This window comes from Eretmochelys imbricata, chromosome 16 (genome assembly GCF_965152235.1).
Source record: "Eretmochelys imbricata isolate rEreImb1 chromosome 16, rEreImb1.hap1, whole genome shotgun sequence".
NCBI lineage: Eukaryota > Metazoa > Chordata > Testudines > Cheloniidae > Eretmochelys > Eretmochelys imbricata.
The window spans coordinates 23869198-23893530 of NC_135587.1; the positions used below are offsets into that span (position 1 = coordinate 23869198).

Consider the following 24333-nt stretch of genomic DNA (forward strand, 5'->3'; position numbering starts at 1 on the left):
GTCACACCACCAACCTCCTCTAAATTTTAAATAAACTATTGAATTTAATACATTAGCCCCACATTTTAATTTTCCAGGAGGCTGCAGGTTTTTGTCCTGACAGCGTGCCTTGTAGATGTTGCCTGAGGAAAGTTGGAGTTTTGGCACCTGAGTAGAGAGCAGCTATGGCTTCTGGCACCCAAGGAGGGCTGGGAAGGTGGCTTGGGGTTGTGGGCTATAAGCACTCTTTCTGGCTGTTTATGCTAAAATGATCACCAGTGAACTACTTGACTATGTTGCTCTTTAAGCTGTCGTCTTTATGTATTGGAGTTAGCCTCAAACAATAGACATGGAGTGTTATCTGCAGACTCAGGAAGGCAACATTGTATCAACTTACATTTGGTATTTGAAAGTTTGAAGGTTGTCTTTGCCATTGAATGAGCTAGAGATTTAATTCTTCTTACATAAAAGCTTAGAATCTAGAGCACGATTCTTTGGCTAGAAGTGGATTCTGCTGCAAATTCCAGAGCTTCTGAAACAACTAGGCCCTGACCGTAGTGACCAAAAATGATTGCCATCTGTAAGTCCAGTATCAAGTGTGTCGGAGGTCTCACGACAGCAGATGGCACCGATTGCACCCAGTGATGGTACTATCACCCAAGAGGCCAGAGATTGCATAGGCCATAGAGGTGATCCCTCCAAGTGAGGCTACAGTCATGTTGCCTGAGTGGTGTGTAGGGAAAGCTCGTTGGACTGTCAATATAGCAACTCTCATTAACATAAAATTATTGTAAAATGTTGGATGTTTCTGTCTAAACTCCCCCTCAGAGACTTCAGAGCAGAGCTGACAACAGCAGAACAGCCGTTGTAGAGTGTGTGTGTGTGTGTGTGTGTGCTGGAACAGGGGGACACAGTACAATCAAATACAGCGTAACAAGTATTTTGCCAGAGGAAGCTGTACAGCAGAAAAACTACTTTTCTAAAACATAAGCAAATGGGAGAATATAAATGTGTACCAGACTGAGGTGGAGAGATGCTTACTCTTTAAAGAGAACTGGCTCCCAAACCATCCTGATGGAAACAAACCGCACTAAAGATGTGTCCCTAGACTGAGGACACTACAAAATACAGAGGGGGGAATCTTATGCTTCCCCATGGTACCTGGGGTTGTGAGGCTCCTCGCTATCACCTGCCCTTGTGAGGAAGCCTTGTCTGTGCCTGCTAGGGGTCAGCTCCCTGATTCCACTGGCCACAGACAACACAAGCACTCCCCTCTCAGCATACGCAGGCTCCGCTGTCCCTCTGCAAGGTAGCAATAGGTGAACTCCAACCCATGAGCCCTCCGAGCAACTCCCTGGAGTGTCTAGCCCCTGCTCCACTGGGCACACAGCATTCACAGATTCGCTGTTCCCAAAGAAGCAGTGGGCTCTAGTTTACCAGCTTCACGTCAGATCACTGCTTGGTTTAACACACGGCACTTAGACATGTTAATAATGAAAACAAGCAAGAGTTTATTTAACAAAGTAAAACATAATCCCAACTATACGTGCAAAGTGATGAGGTCTAAAATAGCTGTTACCACTCAAGAAAGAGATCTTGGAGTCATTGTGGATAGTTCTCTGAAAACGTCCTCTCAATGTAAAGTAGCAATCAAAAAAGCTAACAATTTTAGGAACCATTAAGAAAGAGATAAGAGAAAATAAACACGATAAATCCATGGTACACCCACTCCTTGAATACTGCATGCAGTTCTGGTCAACCCATCTCAAAAACAGATATATTAGAATTGGAAACGGTACAGAGAAGGGCAACAAAAATGATTAAGGGTGTGGAATGGCTTCCATATACTGAGAGATTAAAAAGACTGGGACTTTTCCGCTGGAAAAGAGATGACTAATACTGTGTACTGATTACACAGTATTAGTGTCTGATAGAGGACTATAAAAACCAAGCGTGAGTTAATGAAATGAATAGGCAGCAGATTTAAAACAAACTTCTTCACACAACGCAGTCAACTTACAGAACTTGTTGCTAGGGGATGTTGTAAAGGGCAAAACTATAACGGGGTTCAAAAAAGAATTAGGTAAGTTCCTGGAGGATAGGTCCATCAGTAACTATTAGCCAAGATGTCAGGGTTGCAACTCCATGCTCTGGATGTTCCTAGCTGCCAGAAGCTGGGAGTGGACAATAGGGGATGGATCACTTGCTGACTGCCCTGTTCTGTCCATTCTCTCTGAAGCATCTGGCATTGGTGACTGCTGGAAAACAGGATTCTGGGCTAGATGGACCATTGGTCTGACCCAGTATAGCCGTTCTTATATACTTACATTTTGCAGTGCTTAGCATGACCAGTGGGCTACTGGCTCTTGGTAGAGACCTTACATGCCACCCTTTGGTTAACTTGTGCATATACTTGACTCAAGGGATCCCTGTAAAACTCTGTGCCCTCTGCCAGTTGGCACAAAGAGGTTCCTGGGTCATAGGGAGTCCTTCCATCCCTCAGAGATCACAGAACTCCAGCTATACGCCAGGTACCACATAGTAGTGTCTGCCTGTCCTCCCTTCTCCCCTCATCCTTTGAGGTGAAAGGGAGGGTGTAACAGGAGGAATGTTTTCCTGACTGAGTTTTAGACAAGTGAAAGACATGTTTCTTGTGTGGTTTAGGGCCCCTTTAGCCAGTGGCTCTGCCACCTGCAGAACTCAATGTACTAAGGTGACACAACTCCACATTATACGAAGATACCTTCTTACTGGCTATTAATTTACAGCAGCTTTTGCTGGGACCTGTAGCTTTGTTGGTTACTATTTTATGTTGCTAAATGCATGAATTGCATTTGGAGCCCTGCCCTGAGCTCCCCACAATCTACTGGCCTGTGTAGTTTTCCTAAAAGGATCTTTTATTATTAGACTGAACATAAAGACAAAGGAAGTTTGGAAGAATTCTTTTCTCCATCAGGCAAAGGGAAGCTGAGTGAGGAGAGGCTGGAGTGTGTGTTTGAGGCAGATCCTTTTGCTATCTGCAAAGTGCCATGCACAGGGGATTTTTGCCTTATTGCTTGTGAGTTTAGTCTCCAGGGCTTTGATCTGATGAAGCTACTGCTTACATTTTTATGCTACATTCCCATTTTAATACAAGCAAGTAAAAATATGTAAATTTAAGGTGTTGGAATAAAGTAATAGCCTGGCTTGTAAATATTGAAAATGTTGACTTATTCCTGTTTTTCTTTCCTTTCTCTCTTTAGGGAATAAGTGTTATTTTTAATGTTGCACTGGGATTATTAAAAGTGAGTATCCAACTTCAACATTTTTTCATTTAATACATCACCATGAACTGGCTGTGTTACAAAAATACTATAATCAGAAATCTTCCTGTATTGTTCTCGTTGCTGTTTGGCATGCACTGCCTCTGCGGCTGTGCCATGTGGAAAATGTCCTATTGTGCAAGTGGAAACACCTATTGCTATTTTAATAAGATTAAAAGATACTTTCTCTTGATCTTAACAAAATAGCTGTTTCATTTTATTAGCATCTGTTATTGAAGCTATTTTTCAAAATACATTTTGCAAATTTTGTTTCCTTTCTGTATGTTTCTAGACTACCAAGGATGACCTGTTATTGACAGACTTTGAGGGGGCTTTAAAGTTCTTCCGTGTACAGCTGCCCAAGAGATATCGGTCAGAGGAAAATGCAAAAAAGCTGATGGAGTTAGCTTGCAATATGAAGGTAAACATGTGAGGCCAGCAAGTTGTTCTCAGCATTTGTCTATCCTGTATATATGGGGGTGGGAGGAGGGTTCACATATAACTTTGATTTATCTACCCCTAAATGCAAATATTCTAGATGCTTTGCAATGAAACAAATAGAGTTAAGTGACTAAAACCACGCCAATAAAGTTTAAAATCTGCATAAAACTACACATATTGCATATGCAGAAAAGCATTTATTTGCTCAAGTCTTTCTCCAGTGATTTCTGCTAAATGGCCAGCAGCATCTCTCCTGGAGACAACTGGGAATAACACACTTGAAACAAAGCAAACAGTGCAGAAGCAGAAAATATGGTCCTTTTGGATGGAACAGAGCTATATTTAATTGTATACGACAGCAAGGAGCTCATTAAAAATGCATTGATAGGTACTATAAATTCTGTCTGTATATCTACTTCGGAGGTAAATGGAAGATGACCCTGCATTTAAAATTTCCCAAATTAATCAAGATTGGCCAAGTGATCCTGAAGCTTTTATGTTCCTAATGTTAACTTCTTTTAGCTTCTGTTAAAAATCCTCCGCAAGTTGAGTGCTTGAAACTGTTTTAAACCTGAGATTCTACAGTGGGCTGTAGCAGGTTAATGGGAGGGAAGTTTTACACTATAAGCATTGAGTTTAAAAAGGTCTCCTCTATAGTGAAATTAACCTAAGTGCTGGCAAAACTGTGTGTGGCGCTGTCTGCAGAAACTGCTGCACCTGCATTGCAGCTAGTTTGAAACTCTTAAATAATGTAGAAAGCTTTGTTTTTCTCTGAGCAGCCCAAGTGGGAGGTTCACAGTATCACTCTTCCTTTTGGCTCTTCATTTGTAGACTAACTGAGTGTATAAGACATGCTGTTTAAAACCAGTGCTCTGGCATGTACCACACGTGTTTTGTGTGCAGATACTTCTGAATCTTTCATAAGTGCCTTATAGTTTAAAAAGAGTGCTGTTCTCTGTGGAGTAACCATCTAACCTAAGGTTTCTCTTATCACGAGTGTAGTTATTGTTTGACTTCTCCCCAGAGTTGCTGCATAAGCTAATAAGATTGTACTTGACATACAGTCAATGTTATCAAAAGTTTGGGAAATACTGAGGGTGGCCAGACTTGATGCTTGCACTTATGGTCAGTTGTGAAAGCACGAATGGGAAGTTATTTAACATTAAGTAGGCTGAGCTGAACTATGCAAAGAGTTGTAGGGATTACAATAACATGAAGATGGAATGCAGTTGAAGCCATGTTGGTCCCAGGATATTAGAGAGACAAGGTGGGCAAGGTAATAATCTTTTATTGGACCAACTTCTGTTGGTGAGAGAGATTCTCTCACCCACCTTGTCTCATTGAGATGGAACACCCAAATACTGTATCAATCATAACCAAGGAGGTTCTATGCAACACCATCAATTCTAGCCACATGAGCCTAGACCTTGAAGTCTGAATGGTATGTAATAGCCACCCAATATTGAGCTCCCTGATAGAAGATTATGAAGCCCTCAGGGCCTGTACGACAGCCAGCCCAAGTGAAAAGTTTTGTGTGTTTAAGAGCCAGGAGGATTAACATAGACACTATTTAGTAGCTTTTTTAAAACTGATTACTTACGTTGACAGAGAACTGAAGCCCTGCTTTCTCTTCAAGTGATAAGGAGCTTGCATCATTATTAAAAACCCACAATGCTGACCTAGGCTTGTACTTTCTGACTGTACTGGAGGCTAACTCCTCATCAAACTTTTGCATTTAAAATAATTTAACACTGCTAAGTTTCAACTAAGTGGCACAATTTAATAAACAACCTCTGCCTTTTTTTTTACTCAGTAATTTAAGACAAAGCCAGTTTACCTTAGTGTAAAAGGCACAGCTAAAACCTTGAGAATTTCACTTTTATTTTTTTTTTTTGGCTTTAAAATTCCAGAAAAGAGTTGGAAGAAAATTAGTTTTAAAAAGCATTCAGCCAAAATTTAATTCAAACCTGCGTAGACACCAGTTATCAGGGATGCTTTGTGAGTAATGAAATTTGTACTGCCACAATGCAAAAAGGGAACTATGTGACTCATTAGAGAAGGTCCTTCTGATCAAAACAACTCTCTAATTAGAAATAGCAAAGATACCAAATTCTGAAACCCAGAACTTAGAATTGGTGTCTGCCGCAGAACCAAATTGAGGTCCATCACACTCCGATTTAGTTAACTGTAGCATCATCAAGGTTTGCCAGGGGATCAAATACTGTGCTGCAAATTGATTCCAACTCTGTCATTACAAAGGAGGCTCTGGTCCGCAAATGTAATTGCCTTACTATTAATGTATCCTTTGTATTAATTAATAATTCCTATTTAATAATAGCTGTATGACAAAGTACTTCTCTGGGCGATATTTCATACAGTTCTATCGCTTGAGGTGAACAAAAATGTCTCAGATAGAAATTGTCCACCAGACCCTATTACTTAATGTAATTATGTAAAATGGATGTAGCCTTTGACACTGGGAATAAGGATATCCTGGCAGTTAGTGGTAATGAACCCTGCATTAATTCACAGTGAAAGTCAACATCTTCTCTTTAATCAAATCAAACTGTAAATATTGCAACTAAACCTTTAAACCACCACTTTAAAAGAGACGTTTAAACTAGATTCCCAAAACACCCCTTCTGTAGTGTCCCCTTTATAGCTATGATCATTTGTTTCTGAAATAGAGCTGTCTTATGTTTTTAAAGGAAACTTTCTAACTTCTTATGACAGTTTTAGATATATATTTTATATATATAATTTAACTATATATGCCAAGTTCTTGGGCAAAACCATTGGTGTTGGCACAAAACTTCTTTATACTTACAACATGGCTAAAGGAGCTCAGTATGCTGCTAGAGTCTAAGCATAGTATGTAAACATTCCTGGGCATCTGGGTTTTCCAGAGCTCTTTGCTCCCCATTTGCCCACTCCACTGCAGGCTCTCTACATAGACCTCAAAATGGCAGTTAACGGGTTTGTACTCAGTTCTGATCAAAAACCTGTGTAAGAAAAGGGAATAAGCAGGATGAAGACGACCCAGTCTTACTGATTACAGACAGCATTGATATTAAATATGCGTCTGGCTAATATCGTGTGCACCACTTGCATTGCCAAGAGTGCATTCGCACATTTTACTTTTCACTTTTCACAGCAAGAACTTCGTTCATTTTCCCCTTCCCACTGCTGCCTAGGCTCCTGTTGTTTCCAGTGCACCATGAACTAATGGCACAGCACAGATAATGTATTGTATAGTCTTCCCAGATGCCATCTGTATTGAAAGAGTTAACAGAATATGGAAGGCTGCTGGAGAGAATGCAGGTTGCAACACTGGGCTCTGAGCAAAAGCCCAATGCTTGCAGCTCTCACCCACACACACACTTTTCTTTCCTTTTTTTAATTGGAATGCTGTATGTAATTGGTTTGACTTAAAATATAAGCCCAAAATATAAGCCCATTATAAAATATAAGTCAAAAAAAATCTCTTGCTTTTTACCTGAAAATGCTTTTGAACAGAAAAGGCCCTGATGTCAAGCTGAATCATTTATAGGATGTAGCCTGGCTGAGGCATTGTGATTACAACAGCATTCTGCTGAAAAGGAGGTCAGCGAATGATGAGCGTGAAATAATGCTAGATTCTTAAGGTCACACTTCATTGTTACAGTGAAATGTAAAAAGAGCCACTGCGACCTTCCCTGCCCCAGAAAAACTAGAATTTGGGATTCCTGCTGCCTCTGTGTCTCACAATGCAAATTCCAAGATTTCTGTTGCCGTTCCCCTCGCGCTGTTCCCACTGGGGCTGTTATGAAATATATTGGTGATCATCACAAAAAGATCCTTGTGATCACCCAGTAACTCATATCTAGAGCGAAGATTGGTTCTGATACACTCAGAAGTGTGGTGAGTTGAATACATTGGGGTGTGTGCTTATTTCCTTCCTTTTCGTGTTGCTGGCTGCCTCCCTCCTCAGTGTTTAACATTCTCACTAATGTGAGATTCAGCATGTAAAAGCCAGAACATGTTTCAATAAGTCCTAATACAGTGAAACAAACTACTTGTTAAGATTTTAACCCTTTCCTGAGAATGAAGTTAGTTCCTAAAGATCCCTTGTAAGTGTTTATTAAGCTGTTTACTCTTTATTTTTCCTGATTAACTCTAATAACTGTAATTGTGCTATTCAGAGATGCCAGCTAAGGAAGTGGAAAAATTTCAGTCGAAATCTAGTTAAAACATTTCTACAGGAATCTCACTAGAGGGAGCCTAGCTCTCAGTTTTCTGCAGTTTGTTCATCTTGGGCAAGACTGTTAATGATAAAGTAGGAAATAACCATAAACCGATTTTCATATGTTTGTCTTATTCTTTTGCAAAATATTTGTTTATTAAACATTAAAATCTTGTCAAACAAGTACTTTTAAAAAAAGTTAGCCATCCCCGTTTATCATTTAGCTAGCTTACTGAGATAATAGTAAGGTCCAGCAGCCTTTGATCATTGGAGACCCATTGTAAATCAGTGCTAGGCCACAAGTGAAGTGAGCCTGGTGGTCTCAGCATAGGCTGTATTGCTAAGCCACTACAGTACTTGGCATGTCTCCGGGCCTCAACACAAGGAGAGGCTCTGGTGGGGTGGGTTTTGTTTAAAGATTTTTCTGTGTCTTATGTAATTGTAGTGTCTGAGCACCACGTATGCATTAATGAATTTATCAACACCTCTGTGAGGAAGAGGAGGATTCTGACCTCCATTTTACAGATGGGAATACCGGGGCAGTGATTCTCGTTTGCTCAAGGTCACAAAGGGAGGGAATGTCTGACAGAGCTGGGGGGAGAACTCAGATCTCCTGAGTTCCAGAATGGTGCCTTACCTGCTTGTTACCAGACCATCATTTTTCTCTGTCCTTCTCTCCCTTTGGTGCTGATGTAGTCTGTTGTGGCTTGACTGAGATGCACAGGCAGCCCTGGGATTGGAGATTTTTTAAGTCAGGTATGAGCTAGCAGAGCGGTGTGATGAACCTTGCTCAGGCCATTCCTGTTTTAGCAGTTTCATAAAAAGCAAAGAAAATGTGTATGCATGATGTTAAAAATTACCGCTGAAGAGGCAGCCTTAAAACCTCAACCTCATCAAATAAACACCTGTGCTCTAAAGAAGGCAGGAAGAGAGAGAATATTTATTTGATTACATTGAATAAGTCAAAATTCTTTGGCCAGTTCTAATTACTTCACTCTCAGAATAGATGGGAAACATTTTAATCATATTTTGTAGCAGACAGGTGTTGCCTGAGGTTTGCACCACTGACACTTTGTGAAATAAATGTGTATTCTTTTCCATGAGAGAAGAATGGAACTGGCCAGGAACTAACATGTTTTGTTTAATTTAGATTGGTCAGAAGAAGTTGAAGAAATATGAAAAGGAATATCATACCATGAGAGAGCAACAAGCACAACAGGAGGATCCTATAGAAAGATTTGAGGTAACACACTGCACACCTAGGTCAGTTTGAGGTCTCTCAAGAAAGTCCTGCTCCAAATTCTGTTTCTTTCAGTTGTTTCTCTTTATTTGCCAGCATGCAGAGATTTTGATAGGACAGGTTAATTCTGCCAAATGAACATGAAAGAAATGCCTATTTGTGTTCATCAGCAGGGACGTTCTGGGGCAAGCCCCTTCATAAAATGTTTCCATTAAATTGAAGGGCAGGTTAGTGCAGATATATACTTTTGCACTTGAGTTCATAAAACTGCCTCAGAAGAGTCCATTTGTGTAATATGCTGATTGCACCAAGTGCCAGATATTTAAACAATCAATCAATTCTGGTGGGTATAAGCCAGCTCACTGCCATAAAGTCTTCACTCTCCTCCCCCTGTGACACATGTTGCATGCTGTCAAATACTGAGTCTATTTTTCAGGGTATAAACATTTCAAGTGAAGTTTCTATCCATGTGTTTGCCAGGAGCTGTAGCCTCCCTCCTCGATTATGGTTGTGACAGAGCAGTTTTGTTTAAGCGAGAAAACAGCTGAGCAGTCTCCACATACTCCCTCCCCCCCCACCCTGTTCTCTGCAGCACCCCCCTCACCCCTCCTTTCACAGCACACAACGTTTATCCCGAGCCTTGGAGGGGAATGTGTGTGGGAATATTGGCAGTGGACTCTCACCCCCACCTCTCTGCTGCCTGAAGCTTTTCTACAGCTCAGTTAGCTTCCCAGCAATGGCTAAGCAGAGTTGCTAATAAATAGCTGCTTCTCAAAGGTCATTTTTTGCTTAACTATTTTATATTCATAATATGGTTAGCTATTTGTTGTCACTAAAATACATGCAGCCAGAAATGAATTTCCAGGCTAGTCTTACAGTGTGAATGTGTGAGCTGAGATGACAGCTTTTAGAGTAGCAGCCGTGTTAGTCTGTACCCGCAAAAAGAAAAGGAGGACTTGTGGCACCTTGGAGACTAACAAATTTATTTGAGCATAAGCTTTCGTGAGCTACAGCTCACTTCATCCATGAAGCTTATGCTCAAATAAATTTGTTAGTCTCTAAGGTGCCACAAGTCCTCCTTTTCTTTTTGTGAGCTGAGAGGCACTCAAAATGGTTTCTGGTACACAAACTCCTTGAGAGAGCTTTTTTTAAACTCAGGTTTTTTGTTTCCAATAGCGAGAGAACCGGCGACTGCAAGAAGCAAATATGAGGCTTGAACAAGAAAATGATGATCTTGCACACGAACTGGTCACCAGCAAGATTGCACTGCGAAAGGATTTAGATAATGTAAGGCAAAACATTTCCCTCTGCTCTTGGGTGCAGTAATGCAAAACTTCATTTCTATTTACTTCTCTCATTTAATTCTTAATGTCTCATTGCGGGTGTCCGTAGATGGATCATGCTCTTACAATTACTTTGTAAACCTGCATTTTCTACATATGAGACTGATAAATCTCTCATTATTTCTTTACCTTGGGATGTTTTTCCATTTATCTTTTGCCTTCAGGCCTATGGATTGCTTATACATTTATAACGGAAAGCCTACTACCGTGGCCAGGATCCTGTCAGGTCTCACGAGTTAAGCAGGGGCAGGTTTGGCCATTTATTGATTTGGAGACCTTTAAAGGACATTCAACAAGTGGTGGTGTTGATGTAAGCGTAATTCTTCTTTCCAAGTCAGTACTAGATGATTATCCCAGCATGGCACTAGGCTGCACTATGCTGCTGAAGGTCCCATCTGAAGGATACCTAAAACTGAGGCTCTGACACCCATGGTCATGAAAAGAGCCTAAGGTCATTTGAGGGAGAGAAGAGGTATTGGCTCCTTCATGGAGCCAAATTCCTACTTGGAAAGTTGCATTCTGACTTCCTAGATATCCCCTTGCGTGTAAATCGGCAGTGTTGTTCTTCCCCTCATGTTGTGTAGGGTAACTGGTGCAAGATGGCGTCTGTGTTTGCCACAGACATGGCTGAGCAATTGCTATATGTATAGACTGTAAAAACCATCTTGGTCTTGCAGGATGCAGGTGCTTCTCGCTCTTTATTGTTTTTGCCACTATGTTGGATAAGAGACAGTAGTAGCTGGAGTCTAGAAAGCCCATTTTCTCAGCCTTCGTGAAATTATGGTGGCTTCTGTGTTCTGACTTTCCTGGCAGTGGTTCACTGTCAGCAAAGCACTTAAGAACCCCTAAGTCCCTTTGACTTTCAATGGGACTTAGACCCTTAAGTCTCTTAGGTGCTTTTCAAAATTTCATCCTGTGTGTTTTGGCTTGCTGAAGTCTGCCAATATGGACTGAATTTATTATGACTCTTCTCTTCCCCCCGCCCCCCAATGTATTTGCAGTCACCTTGGTCATTTCCCATATCAATAGTTTTCTAAAGGCAAATCCACTGGAGGGTACATTCTTGTACTGATCAAGTATTTACGTGTGTGTGAGAGAACACCCTTGATGCTAAAAATTAACATCTTCAAAGATTCTTATAAAACTCAGTTGTCTTCTTGTTCCATGTTCATTTTGCACAGGTGCTTCGATTCCAGTTGTGTTACTTGAATTTTTCTTTGCTGTCTCTTCCCTTCATGTCATATTTAGATAATCACATTGGGGATGTTTTGCAAGGATATACTTTTCCAGAAACACAGAAGGACTGAAACACTGCCTTAGACAGCACATGTGGTAGGGCAAAATGACCTGGCATTTCTGCTGCTGCCTCTGAACTGATGTAGATATTACCAATCCCCCTGGAAATATGTGGGAAAGAGAGAAAGTGCTTGTGTCATACCATTCTCATTCTGTATGAAGATACATGCGTTTGTGAATCCCAGCGGAAGCTGGCTTTTGGAAATTGTGTAAGCCAGGATTTGACCGACTTTAAAGTGTTTCAACTTAGCAACCTAAGTGAAGTAAGGATTCCCACTCTTTACTGGGAAAGTTTCTTCAGGAAAAATATTAGAAGTTCTTACTGTTTCACAGTGAGAATTTATACCAGTGGATGAATATTTTCTAGTGTTATGAAAACCTGCTATAAATATGAATATATATATATATATATATATATATATATATATATATATATAAATTCCATTACCTTTTTGTTCTGGGCAGGGACATCACAAAATACCAGCATGTTAACCTTGTTACACCCCCTTTTCCATTTCAGCAAAGACATAACAGAGGAATATGAGGACAACTGAGCAGTTGTGTTCAAAGGATGGGCCCCAACATAAAATGCACTGAAGGGATCATCTTTTGTTGCATTTGATATTCACTAGTAACTCCCTTGTGACCACTTGAACCCATATGAGACTTAGCTGTGCTCTAATGTTGACTTGATTATACAAAGCAGAATTAAGCCAAACCTCTGAGGTAGCCCATGGGATTTTGTTATAATCTGTCCATCCTCCAAAAATGGCTAAATGAAGTTGACAGAATTGCCCTTGAGGGGACTTACGTGATTTGATCCTAAACTCTAGGACCCTGGATTTTTTTAAACTCAGGATTAATTCTTCTAATTGGGCCCTGAGATCGTGTTCCATTTCAACTAGTCAGCTGACCTGGAAGAAAAGTACTGAAAGACATTGTGTAATACACCTTTTCTGATACCTTAAAGGCACATTTGCAATCTCTTAGCCTAGATAGATCAAAGCAAAGAGTGGAAATTAAGCAGCTTCCTTCATTTCCTGTATACTAGCCCAGAAATTAAGCTTCAGTCTTCTTTTGTTGGAGTCAGATGTCCAGTTTTCTTCAACTTCAAAACAATTAGGAGCCAATGGATATCGACAAGTCAGTCTCTTAGGATTGTGCCCCTATTTTTAAGGATCATCAAAACTTTAGTGGACTAAAATTCATTTTGTGATTCCCTTTCTTTGAAAGGGATTGAGACAATTGCTTTCTGAAGTCTTTAAACCTTTTGAGTTATTGATCATATATATATATATATCAGTAAATCTGTCTGAGGCCTGAGTTATTGTATTTAAACAGCAACGCTGGAAAAGACGCATACCTTTGCAATAATGGTATTGAGTGATTTATCTTATGTGATTTTTTTAAATCAACCTAAGGAGCTTTTCAAGGCTGTTGTCAGTTCTGGTCTTTTCCAGTTTAATTTATCCTTCATATTTTTACATCCCCGAAATGTATTTATCAAGGTCAGACTCATCATCATAGTAGATCTCGGAAGGAAAGTGAAGAAATGTGTTCTGTCTTACCTGATCAGAAAGATGAGTTAATGTACAGCTGTGGTGAAGTGGTTTGTCATAGTACCGCACTGGTCCCTTGGGCTCAGATAGAAGGGAACTCAGTATCTTCTTCATGGGAGCAAGGAGTACTGTACTCGAAGATCATTTCAATCTTCTGTTCAATGTTCACATTGGGGGAAGGGATAGCTCAGTGGTTTGAGTATTGGCCTGCTAAACCCAGGGTTGTGAGTTCAATCCTTGAGGGGGCCATTTAGGGATCTGGGACAAAAATTGGGGATTGGTCCTGCTTTGAGCAGGGGTTTGGACTAGATGACCTCCTGAGGTCCCTTCCAACTTTCATATTCTATGATTTTCTGCCTGAGTATTGAGTACTTAGTAGAGAGGATTTTCATTGGACTGTTCTCATTTGCTTGTGTTAAATGCTGTTTTTAATACAAACTCTTCTGGGTGGCTTAAGAAATGAGGGGAGTAACTGCCTTCATGGGCAGGTGTCATGTCTATTTTGATATGGTGAAGCTCTCCTGGGGCTTTCTTAATGAATGTATTCCCACCACAGCTTGGACATTTGCAAAGTGAACATGAGATTTGGATTGTTAAAGTATTTTATTATAGATCTTCTTTCAAATAGTTATCTGTTCTGTGTCTTCCATTGTCCTTTAGTTTACTATTCTGGTCCCAGGCCCAAGTGAAAAGGGAGTAATTATTTCTCTAATTGGATTTCTTCCTGGGAGCAATCATTCAGATGCTGACTTTGCTGAGGCTGGTCAGTGAAATTAAAGAAGAGCTTTTGGAGGGAGGGTTATCTATGCAGAACAGAGACGCCACACTGACTCCCAGTCTTCTACACTAACCACTATTAGCTATTTCTGAAGCATGTGCAGTGTGCCTGGCAGTACATAGGACATGAAAGAAGACATGTTATATGGCCCAGAAAGCTAAATCATTAAGGACTTTCTCCTTCTCACTCTCCCACCCCCCCAAAAATGATTAATTTTTGCCTTTATATTGATGCAATTAAGCATCTGTCAGGTGCTATTTCCACCTTCATAAGAATAAGACTACAGGACTTGTCCATTCACTCACATTAGGAGACCAGTTGTGGTTTACTGAGTTTTGTTGGTTATCAAGTGAATAGATGCAAATAAAAAGTCTCCCAATGTATTTTGCTCATGTATTTTAGCAAAGGTAATTTCGTTTTAATTTTCACCTGCATAGTTTACACAGACTCTCAAAATATACTAGGAACAGTCAGAGTCTTTGTAATAAGGTCTTGGTTTTGCGGTGTTTCTTCTGTTAAATGATGGTTGAGAAGTGGGGATCAGGGTCTCCTGTGAGAGTGGTCAGGGTGGGGAGTGCTACTGAGGTCTGCTTGATGGGAATAAGGATAATTGTGCAGCAGGCATGCAGTTTCCAGGGGAACTCTTTTTTCATATCGAAGCTGTAGGAAGCACCAAAAATGACAGATAATAAATTTGTTCTTGTGATGATCTGATATCAAAAATGGTCCCTTTATCTCCTTTGATGGTACTTGTAATCAAAACGAACAGTGTAGAATGAGGCTGCTGCCTTGGGAGAGTCCCGTGGGTCTGGTGTGCCACTGGATGCCAAGAAGCATAGGCACAATGGCGCATGCAGTTCTTTAGTGATGGGAAATCCTGTGCTTGATGTTCTGCTCTACGGTGTGTGTTTCAGGCAGAGGAAAAGGCGGATGCGCTGAATAAGGAATTGCTAATGACCAAACAGAAGTTAATTGATGCAGAAGAAGAAAAAAGGCGACTAGAAGAGGAGTCTGCTCAGGTTATGGGCGTTTCTGTTGCTTTCACATTTCTGTAGAGCATGGAAATTAAGAAAACGAGACCTGTATAGGAAGGGCTTATCGTTCCAAGTTATCCTTGTGCCTCTCGTGCAGTGTAAAAAGCATAGAGAAACAGAGTTCAGGATCCCTTTGAAAGCTGGTTGCTTACTGTAATTTAATATTTAACTAACTTGGAAGTATGGACGCATGCAGACAGTGTTACTACAGATGGAAGCAACATAGGGTTCAAACTGTCACCATTTACCCCAGTGAATTCCTCGTACATATCCTGCCACAAACCAACCCAATTTTCCTGATAGGCCTGCCCATCAGTGTCTCAAACTAGCTTGATAGCTACACCCTAGATTGCAGTGGGGCTGGACTAGCCCATTGCTCCTCAGAGGTAGAAAGGCTGGTCATCTCTGAAGGGTTATGGGTTAGAGGAGTGAAGGTGGGTTGTCTTCTGCAGATGCTGTCAGATTATTTTTTAAGGTATTGTAAATAGGTAACCTTTCTCTTTATTTTACTGCAGCTGAAGGAAATGTGTCGTAGGGAATTAGACAAGGCAGAGTCAGAGATTAAAAAGAACAGCTCTATTATTGGTGACTATAAGCAGGTAAGTGCATCTTGGATAGAGATTGGACAGACTGCTATCACATGCCAGGGAATTCTCTGGGATTTAGGATTTATTTTCCAGACATCCCCATATAAAGTACAATATTTGCCATGCATTTTCTGGGACTTCTGAGGTATTTAAGTGGATTAGCTGTGGTGGTTTTTATGCTTTTTTGGCTGAGATCACGATGTTCTATTGATCTGACTTAAATCTTTATAAGGTGCCAATTACCCATCGTATCCATTATGAAGGGTATAAAGTTATTTGAACGGGCTATGGTCTTGCAATCTGAAGGCTTGGCTGTTCACTTCACTCCAAAATTTTTCTCCCCCATCTTCCCTTCTCCCACCAGATGGTGATGATAAAGAAGCCCTTTAGCTTGATTCAGCCTTATGATACTGTTTCAGAATGTTAGGTTTGGATTCACAATCCTGCAGTGCATGGTATCCAATCCATAGCTCAATTTACTAGGAATTTAGCCTCAAGATATCCTTAGGCTGCATCAAACAAACCTCAAGGGGTAGGTGTGGCTAGCCACACCCACTGTCATGGTTGTTTACTTGATTCTCAAGGCAATGGAAGGAACTGTGCTTCCTCTCAGTTTGTCTTGACTCCCCCCAGAGAGGCTGAACTATGAACTTACTTGCTTAAACTGCACCTTTGGCTACAGCTTTAGAGGCACATATGTAACTCCACGCATTACTGCATGTATGTTGTGTGATTGCAGTGAAAAACCCTGCTGTAATGCCTGTGTGCCCGCAGCAGGATCCAGGTTGTTTTAGAAACCTTGACTCTGAATTTCCTGACTCTTCTGGGGCCCTTAAAATCTCCACTTCAATGCTGCTGTAGCACAGGAGTTTGGTTTTAATATTTATTAAGGAACCTGCTGCATGGTAACAGAATTTTGCTTTGTTAGATTTGCTCCCAGCTGAGCGAGCGACTGGAGAAGCAACAAACAGCAAATAAAGCTGAAATTGAGAAAATACGGGTAAGGAGATGCATGTTACCAGGATCTTCACTGTTTAAACATTATCAGCCTAATGAATCAGTGCATTTATGATCTTTTTAAAAATTCTTTAAAGAATTAGCTAGAGTGATGTGTTGCACTGAGTACCTTCCACATTTCACTGTTGGCACAAGTACAGATTAAATAAATGGCACCTACAGCATTCTTTGGGGCAATTAGTTTCCAGCTCCCCCTACCATACCATCCTCTAACATACTGTTACTGTTCAGTACCTGATGTTAGCTATCATGAGGGATTTCTTGCTGTAGCAGGAGAAGGCACCACCAGCCTGCTTTGACCATAATATAACATTGAGGGAATGTAGAAATAATTATGCCAAGAAGAATTTTACCAACAACAAACTGTCGCTTGCACTCTGTGCTTAGTACCGTCACCCGGTGCAGCCAATGGTCCTGTGGTCATCCGACTATTCAGTGTGTGTTTGGCCTGCCTTCCCCGTTAGTTTTAGTGTTTTGTTTGCCTTGTGTCTGTCGAATCTAATCCATAGGGAGTTTCCACAGAGAATTTTTCCCCTTGATAAAGCTGATTGCATTTCAGCACAGATCAGAAGGTGCAATCATTTTTCTGTCAGATTCACGACTCTTTGTGAAATCTCTTGAAATATCTATTTAGCCCTGGACACGGCATATTACCTGCTACTGTAATGTGAACAATACTTTGGATTTCCATAATGCTTTCAGCTGAGGATCTCAATGCACTTTGGACATTTTAAGCTTCATAAATTCCTGTTATGTAGATAATACTCCTGGGGGAATTCTGTGCCACTGCACAGGCACAGAATTTCTGCTCCCCGCAGATTTCTTTGCTTCCCTGCAGAAAAATGACTTTCTGACAGGGAAGCAAAGGGAAGCTGCAAGAGCAGTCACGTGCCCCTCCCCAGCAGCACAGGTGCATTGTTTCAGGCGCCTGGAGCAGCCGGCAAAGAGGTAAATTACTGCGGGAGGGGGTGGTGCTAGGAATGCCCCAGCTGGGGCCCAGTCAAACCCACCCCCATGCATCTGGACCCCCACCGAGCCTCACCCCCTTGCATCCAGGAACCCACCGAGCCTGGACTGTGCTGAGCCCCCACATCTGGGGCTGCCCTAGCTGGGGGCTCCTACCCTGTGCTGGGCTCAGCTGCTAGTCCCAGCTGGGTTGGGTGTCGGGGAGGAGTAGTGCACTTCCCCTGCATGGAGTAGCCCGGGCCAGACCCACCCCCAGAAACCTCCCCCAGCTGCAGGAAACTCCACCCCTACTTCCCCCCACACACACACTTCCTGCCCCCATCGCACCTCAACCACGGGGAAAGGGGTCATTGCTTACCTATCTGCCCAACCCCCATGCATCCAGACCCTACTGCCATGCCTCACCACCCCACACCCAGAACTACTCCCCCCCCCCCCCCAAAATCCACCCCACCGAGCATGGCCCTCCCTGATGAGCCCTCTGCATCCAGACCCTTCACCACTGCACCGAGACCACCCCCCAGTGAGCCCCCTGCATTCGAACCCCCACCTAATGAGCCCCACCCCCCCATGCATCTGGACCACCCCAATAAGCCCCCTGCACTTGGACCCCCACCCCTCTGAGTCCCAACAAGCTGCACCTGGACCCCCACGCCACTGAGCCCCACTACCTCAGCACCCATACACTCTCGTGAACACCCCACACCCAGACCGCTCCTGCCAAGCCACATCCCACCCCCCCCATCCAGACCTCCCTGCCGAGCCCCAACCAACTTCACCTGGACCCCCTGCAGAGTCCTTTTACCCCTGCATCCAGAAACCCCCCAAGGAGCCCCTGTGCATCCAGATCACACCTGGACCCCCCACACTAAGTTGCCCCCCACACAACCCTTTCACCCCGCACCTGGATCTCTCCTCTCCCCCTCCCCTCCCCCCCCACACACATTAAGCCCCTCCACACTGGATCCTGCCCACACCTGGTGCACCTGTTTTCTGGGGCAGGACTTGCCCTTGTGCTGTGTCAGGGTCAGACTCCGCTGAGTCCATGTTTCCAGGTGGAGGTGTGGGGAGCTGCTGGGTGATCTCCCATCTCCGTGCAGCCAGTGGCCTGTACACCCCACTACCATGCTGGAACTTTCACATTTATTTATTGACAAAATTTGCAGAATTTTTCAGAATTTTAAAATGTTGTGTACAGATTTTTACTTTTTTTTGGTGCAGAATTCCTTCAGGGGTAAGATAAGTGTCAATCCCCCCATTTGTAGAATGGGCCTCTGAGTTGAGGCATAGAATGGCTAAGTGATTTGTTTAGGATCACACAGTACATCAGTGGCAGAGCTGGGAGCAGAACTCTGATTCCCTGGTTCTTAGTGCCTGCTCAGTTGCATCTTACTTCTTATCCTGAACCTGATCTTTATGTTGGTGGGAGGAGTTATACCATGGAGACCTTTCCAATGGGGATGGATGTTGAGTATAGAGTGCGCCTGCTGCTTTAAAAGTGATGGACTAACAAATTGGTCAGTCTCTAAGGTGCCACAAGTCCTCCTTTTCTTTTTGCGAATACAGACTAACACGGCTGTTACTCTGAAACCTGTTTAAAAGTAATGTGTGTGTTACAAAACACTTCACAGAAAACTCCACTCGGTGAACCTGGCCTGAGTTGGGTGCTTTCTGTTAGCACTGACATCTTTCTCAGAAAGATCTATACAGCTGTGGTGTGATAGTGCCCATTCTTCATCCATGGCAATGGTATGAGTAAATCTGTAGTTTACAAACCACAGCAGGAATGGGGGTGTATGGGTGACAAGCTCTTATTTGCCTGCTTTGCCTGCTATTTTGTCTACCCACACAGGTGAATAAAGGGAGTTGCCTAAATGCGTGTGGGTCACTGACTTTCCACCCACCTCCCTCACCCCTGTCCTACTACTCCAGTGCAAGGGCAGGAAATGTCTCTGGTACGTTTACCAGCATCCTTAACAGAAATGCAAAGTCAGGTGTTTTTGATTTTAGCAAAAAGTGGATGACTGTGAACACTGCCGAGAGTTCTTCAATAAAGAAGGACGTGTGAAGGTCGCCAGCTCTGCCAAGGAGGCTTCTGATGAGGACACGGATGAGGAAAAGGAGAGTCTGAAAAACCAGCTGAGAGAAATGGAGCTTGAGCTGGCCCAAACCAAACTGCAGCTAGTCGAAGCAGAGTGTAAAATACAGGTAATACTTGGGGGTTATTTGTTACTCAGCAGAGCTGCCCTATATTTGTAGAAAAATGTATTTCAAATGGGGAGACTAGAGCAGATACTGTTGGCTGAAACTGTAACCTGCTATTTCCTGTGTGGGAGATTTAACAAAACATTTAGTTTGGAAAACGCAGCTGATGCAGATAAAATAATTAAAATCATATGAGCCCCTTTTTGCCTGTTGTCACAAAATCCAGACATCTGCCCAGTTGCTTCTTAGCCCTTTCAGGCTAATCTGATGTGACTGCCTGGGTGGGAAAAGTAAACCCCTTGCTTCCCTTTTTAACTCTGACCAAGTGATGAATCATATATTCTTCCTTTATTGCACAATACTGTAGTTGCTGATAGAACGAATACCATATGACAGATGTTGGTCATGTTGCTTAACACACTACTGAAGGCTTTCAGATACCATTGCGATGAATGCTTTAGTTGTCACAGGGATGCTGTTCAATGGCCATTTGATTTAAATCTGAAGGGATCAAAATTAAAGCACGGAGGGAAAAAAACCCATTAATATAACCCTAAATAGAAGTGGTTTTATAGAAGCTGCATTTACCAAAGAATGTGGCTTAGACTTTTAGCTACCTTGCTCTTCATTCTTGATTATCATGGATTTTTAGCAGTCAGAAATACAAGATTCCTGTAGATCCTGCACTGGCTCAGTGGGGATGATTGTTTCCCTCCGTGTATTCTCCAGTTCTTTGTCCAGTCTGTTTTCAAATGTACCAAGCAAGAAGGCTTCCACTGCTTCCCTTGAGAATCTGTTCCATGGTTTAACGGTGAGGAAAGTCTTCCTGATGTTTAGCCTAAATTTTATTTTGCTCATTTTTCTGCCCATGAACCAACCAAAATTCCTCTCCCTCCTTTGCGTTTATGCATTTCCAATATGTAGAGCCCTACCAAATTCACGGTCCATTTTGTTCAATTTCATGGTCATAGGATTTTTAAAATTGTAAATTTCATGATTTCAGCTATTTAAATCTGAAACCCCACAGCGTTGTAATTGTGGGGGTCCTGACCCAAAAAAGGAATTGGGGGTGGGGGTCAGAAGGTTATTGTGTGTGGTATGGGGGTTGCAGTACTGCTACCCTTACGTGCAACAGCGCTGCCTTCGGAGCTGGGCGGCTGGAGAGCAGCGGCTGCTGGCCGGGAGCCCAGCTCTGAAGGCAGAGCCACCGCCAGCAGCACGGCAGAGGTAAGGATGGCCTGGTGTGGTCTTGCCACCCTTCCTTCTGCGCTGCTGCTGGCAGGGGGCTGCCTTCAGAGCTGGGCGCCAGGCCAACAGCCACACTCTCCAGCCACCCAGCTCTGAAGTCAATGCAAAAGTAAGGGTGGCAATACCGTGACCCTCCCCACCCTAAATTAAAGTGGTGACTCCCCTGCAACTCCCTTTTGGGTCAGGACCCCCAATTTGAGAAGTGCTGGTCTGCCCCATGAAATCTGTATAGGATAGGGTAAAAGCACACAAAAGACCAGATTTCACAGGGGGAAATCAGATTTCACGGTCCGTGACACATTTTTCATGGCTGTGAATTTGGTAGGGCCCTACCAATACGTGTAATCTCTTCCAATACATGTCCCTCATTCTTAGCTCAGCAAATCTAGACATTCGAGTTTATACTAACTTTTCTTTTGCAGAGTGCACATAGAATTGATTAAAACCAAAGGGCTAGGGGTTATGTTTGGGGCAATTATTGGGTTTTAGGTTATTTTTAATCTAGTGATTTCAGAGCACTTTTTGCCAAAAGTTAGTAAGGAAAAATCCAGTTCCTGGAGGGAGAATTCCTCACTCATTCATTGTCTGCGGTGAATTAGAGTGTGTGAATGCACTAATAAGAAACCTGGAGGAGTCTGCATGGCAATGACACAAGAATCACTAAAAAGTGCATTCAGATAGAAGATCTGCATGCTGTACTGATGGTTTTATACATAGAAAAGCTCTTCAGAAGCAAAAGTTGCCAACAGACTAGAGAATTCCTGGTTCCCTCTGAGCCTTATAGCCATTTTGTAGTAGGCAGCAGATCACAGGTGTTGACACTTCTCTTTGCAGGATCTGGAGCACCATTTGGGCCTGGCGCTGAACGAGGTACAAGCAGCAAAGAAGACTTGGTTCAACAGAACAATAAGTTCTATAAAAACAGTGACTGGTGTCCAAGGGAAAGAGACTTGTTGAAAAGCAAAACTCCGTCAAACACAGTTTTCTTAAACACAATACCTTTTGTTGCCTTCCGTGGCCAGATGTTTAAATCTGTGACATGTGAGAGGACCAGAATGTACATAAAATTAGAAACACAGCATGTCAGGATTTCAATAGGTCAGTGATAAAGTGGATGGAAACACAAAAAGAGGCTTTATTGCTAGACACGGGATCTTCATACTACTGATATTTAACAGGTGATGTAGCTAGATTGACGCTCTTCAGAGAAACACTCCATTCTGCGGTCTGGCTGGAGGCTTTTCACAGACTAGGTACGAGAACTTACCAAATCCTAATTGTTAAGTTTACATACGATAGATTTTTTTACAGTTAGAATATTTTTTAATATTTTATTTGAAAAGAAAGTGTCACTAACAAAGAAAATGACTCTTAGCAAGAACTACATCAGTGCCAGAAAGCAGTCCCCAAAGGTAGGATTTGGAGAGGAGGTGGTAGGCTTTGCTTTATGAAGGGGGATGGTTTCAGAGTTCTGGTTGGAGCAACCCCATTTTGTTTTAATACATACCCTATCCATTGCTCTGTGTTCGCCATTTCTTTCTGTGTTACTAATCAATTCTATGCAACTTTGGGTTTTTTAGCATGGGCTGCCAAAGGAATTCACAAGCTGAGGTAGGGAGGCTTGTCGGAGAGGTGGATAAGAATAATCAGAATTCTTGGCAAATTCTGTTTTACTTCTGTGTCATATATTTTGAGCCACACGCATTGACAGCGTTTCAATCCTCACACCAGGATTGCTAATGTGTACTAATTATGTGAATATTTGACATTTAATTCTTTGTTTTTTACCCGGCTGTAGTCTTCTGTGAAGTTCTGTGAGAGCTTCCAGGATTTAGTTTTGCACATAGGTATGAATGAGACAAAGAAACAATAAACTGAGATATTTAAGAGGCAAAAATCACTGCGCGAGTGTAGCAGCGAGCATCTATTGCTGTGTGTCCTAACTGTCTTTCCTGGTAATACATTCAGAGGTTCTGTAGGTCATTTTTCCATGCTCAGTGCAGTTGCACTAATAGGTGCTAAACATGCTTGGATTTCGCCTCCTCTGGATTGTCCTGAAGTTCTCACCAGAAAGCTGTAGAATGGAGGTTTTGCACCTTGTAATTTTTTTAATTTATAATGGTTTGTGTTATGCTGAAGTATCTATTGCATCAGTGGATAAATTTTGTGTGCAGTGTGAGTATAAGCTGGTTACAATAAGAGGCACTGGTTTGTATATAAAGATATTTGGTTTATTTTGTATTTCTACCTTTTTCTTGTTTACTGTACTAATGCTAGCTGATGTAATCTGCGATTATGGGGTATAACATGCTATGCTTAAGCCTCTTTTGTTAACGGCATACATTATCTTTTATTGTTTAATACCAAAAAATACTGTAGCATCATCAATATTAGATGTGTGGATATGGTGGTAGGATAGTTGCTAGTGTGTATACTTCATGAATTGAAATATAACCTAGTAAAATTGTATTACTATTTTGTTGTTTCATTTCATTTTAACAGTGAATTAAATATTTTGCAATAAAAAATCAGTTTTCTTCTTAAAACACAGTTTTAGCATCTGCAAACTCCCCAAGGTCAAAATCATTAATACACAAAGGACATGTAAAAGATACTGGATCTTCCTGGTGTGGCAGAAGGCCCATCTATATTGTAAAAGTATGGCTCTGCTCTGAAAAGTGACTATAAAAATGGTCTCCTGGGGTCTGAATATTTTTCATATCAAATGTGCTCAGTTTACAAGTAAAATGTTTTTTCTGTCACCCCTCCAAATTCCACTTGTATCTGAGAAACAGACTTATGTTCTCTGGTTTGTACATCATCACCAATAACAAGAAGTCTTGGGCCAAATTCTACTCATGCTATCTTCACTAGGGGATGCCCACTCATAACGGAGGACAAAATTTAACTGCAACTGGATGACTATATGAATTAGATCACAGTACATCTCAGGCTCGCACAGCTGTTAGTTCTGCAGAAATAGCAGAAGTAAACGTATTTGTGTCACTGAAGTGAGTAAAGGCAAACTCTGAAAGCACGCCTAATCTAGAAAGGTATTCCATAGCAACTTTTCTGACAGTAGCCGTGCTTTCCGGGAGTAACATAGTGAGGTTCTT

The 24333-nt window shown here is 42.0% G+C and overlaps 1 protein-coding gene across 2 annotated transcripts in view; it reads left to right on the top strand.

Annotated features, from left to right (window-relative positions):
• Nucleotides 1-23692, top strand: part of RABGAP1 (RAB GTPase activating protein 1) — a 127719-nt gene extending 104027 nt beyond the window's left edge. For both annotated transcript variants that reach the window (XM_077836151.1, XM_077836152.1), the window contains exons 18-26: nt 3222-3263; nt 3574-3702; nt 9095-9187; nt 10361-10471; nt 15075-15179; nt 15710-15793; nt 16710-16781; nt 19775-19972; nt 22052-23692. In XM_077836151.1, the coding sequence (XP_077692277.1) occupies nt 3222-3263; nt 3574-3702; nt 9095-9187; nt 10361-10471; nt 15075-15179; nt 15710-15793; nt 16710-16781; nt 19775-19972; nt 22052-22174 (957 nt within the window). In that variant the 3' untranslated portion in view covers nt 22175-23692. The remainder of the gene's footprint in view (nt 1-3221; nt 3264-3573; nt 3703-9094; nt 9188-10360; nt 10472-15074; nt 15180-15709; nt 15794-16709; nt 16782-19774; nt 19973-22051) is intronic.
• The last annotated feature ends 641 nt before the right edge of the window (nt 23693-24333 follow it).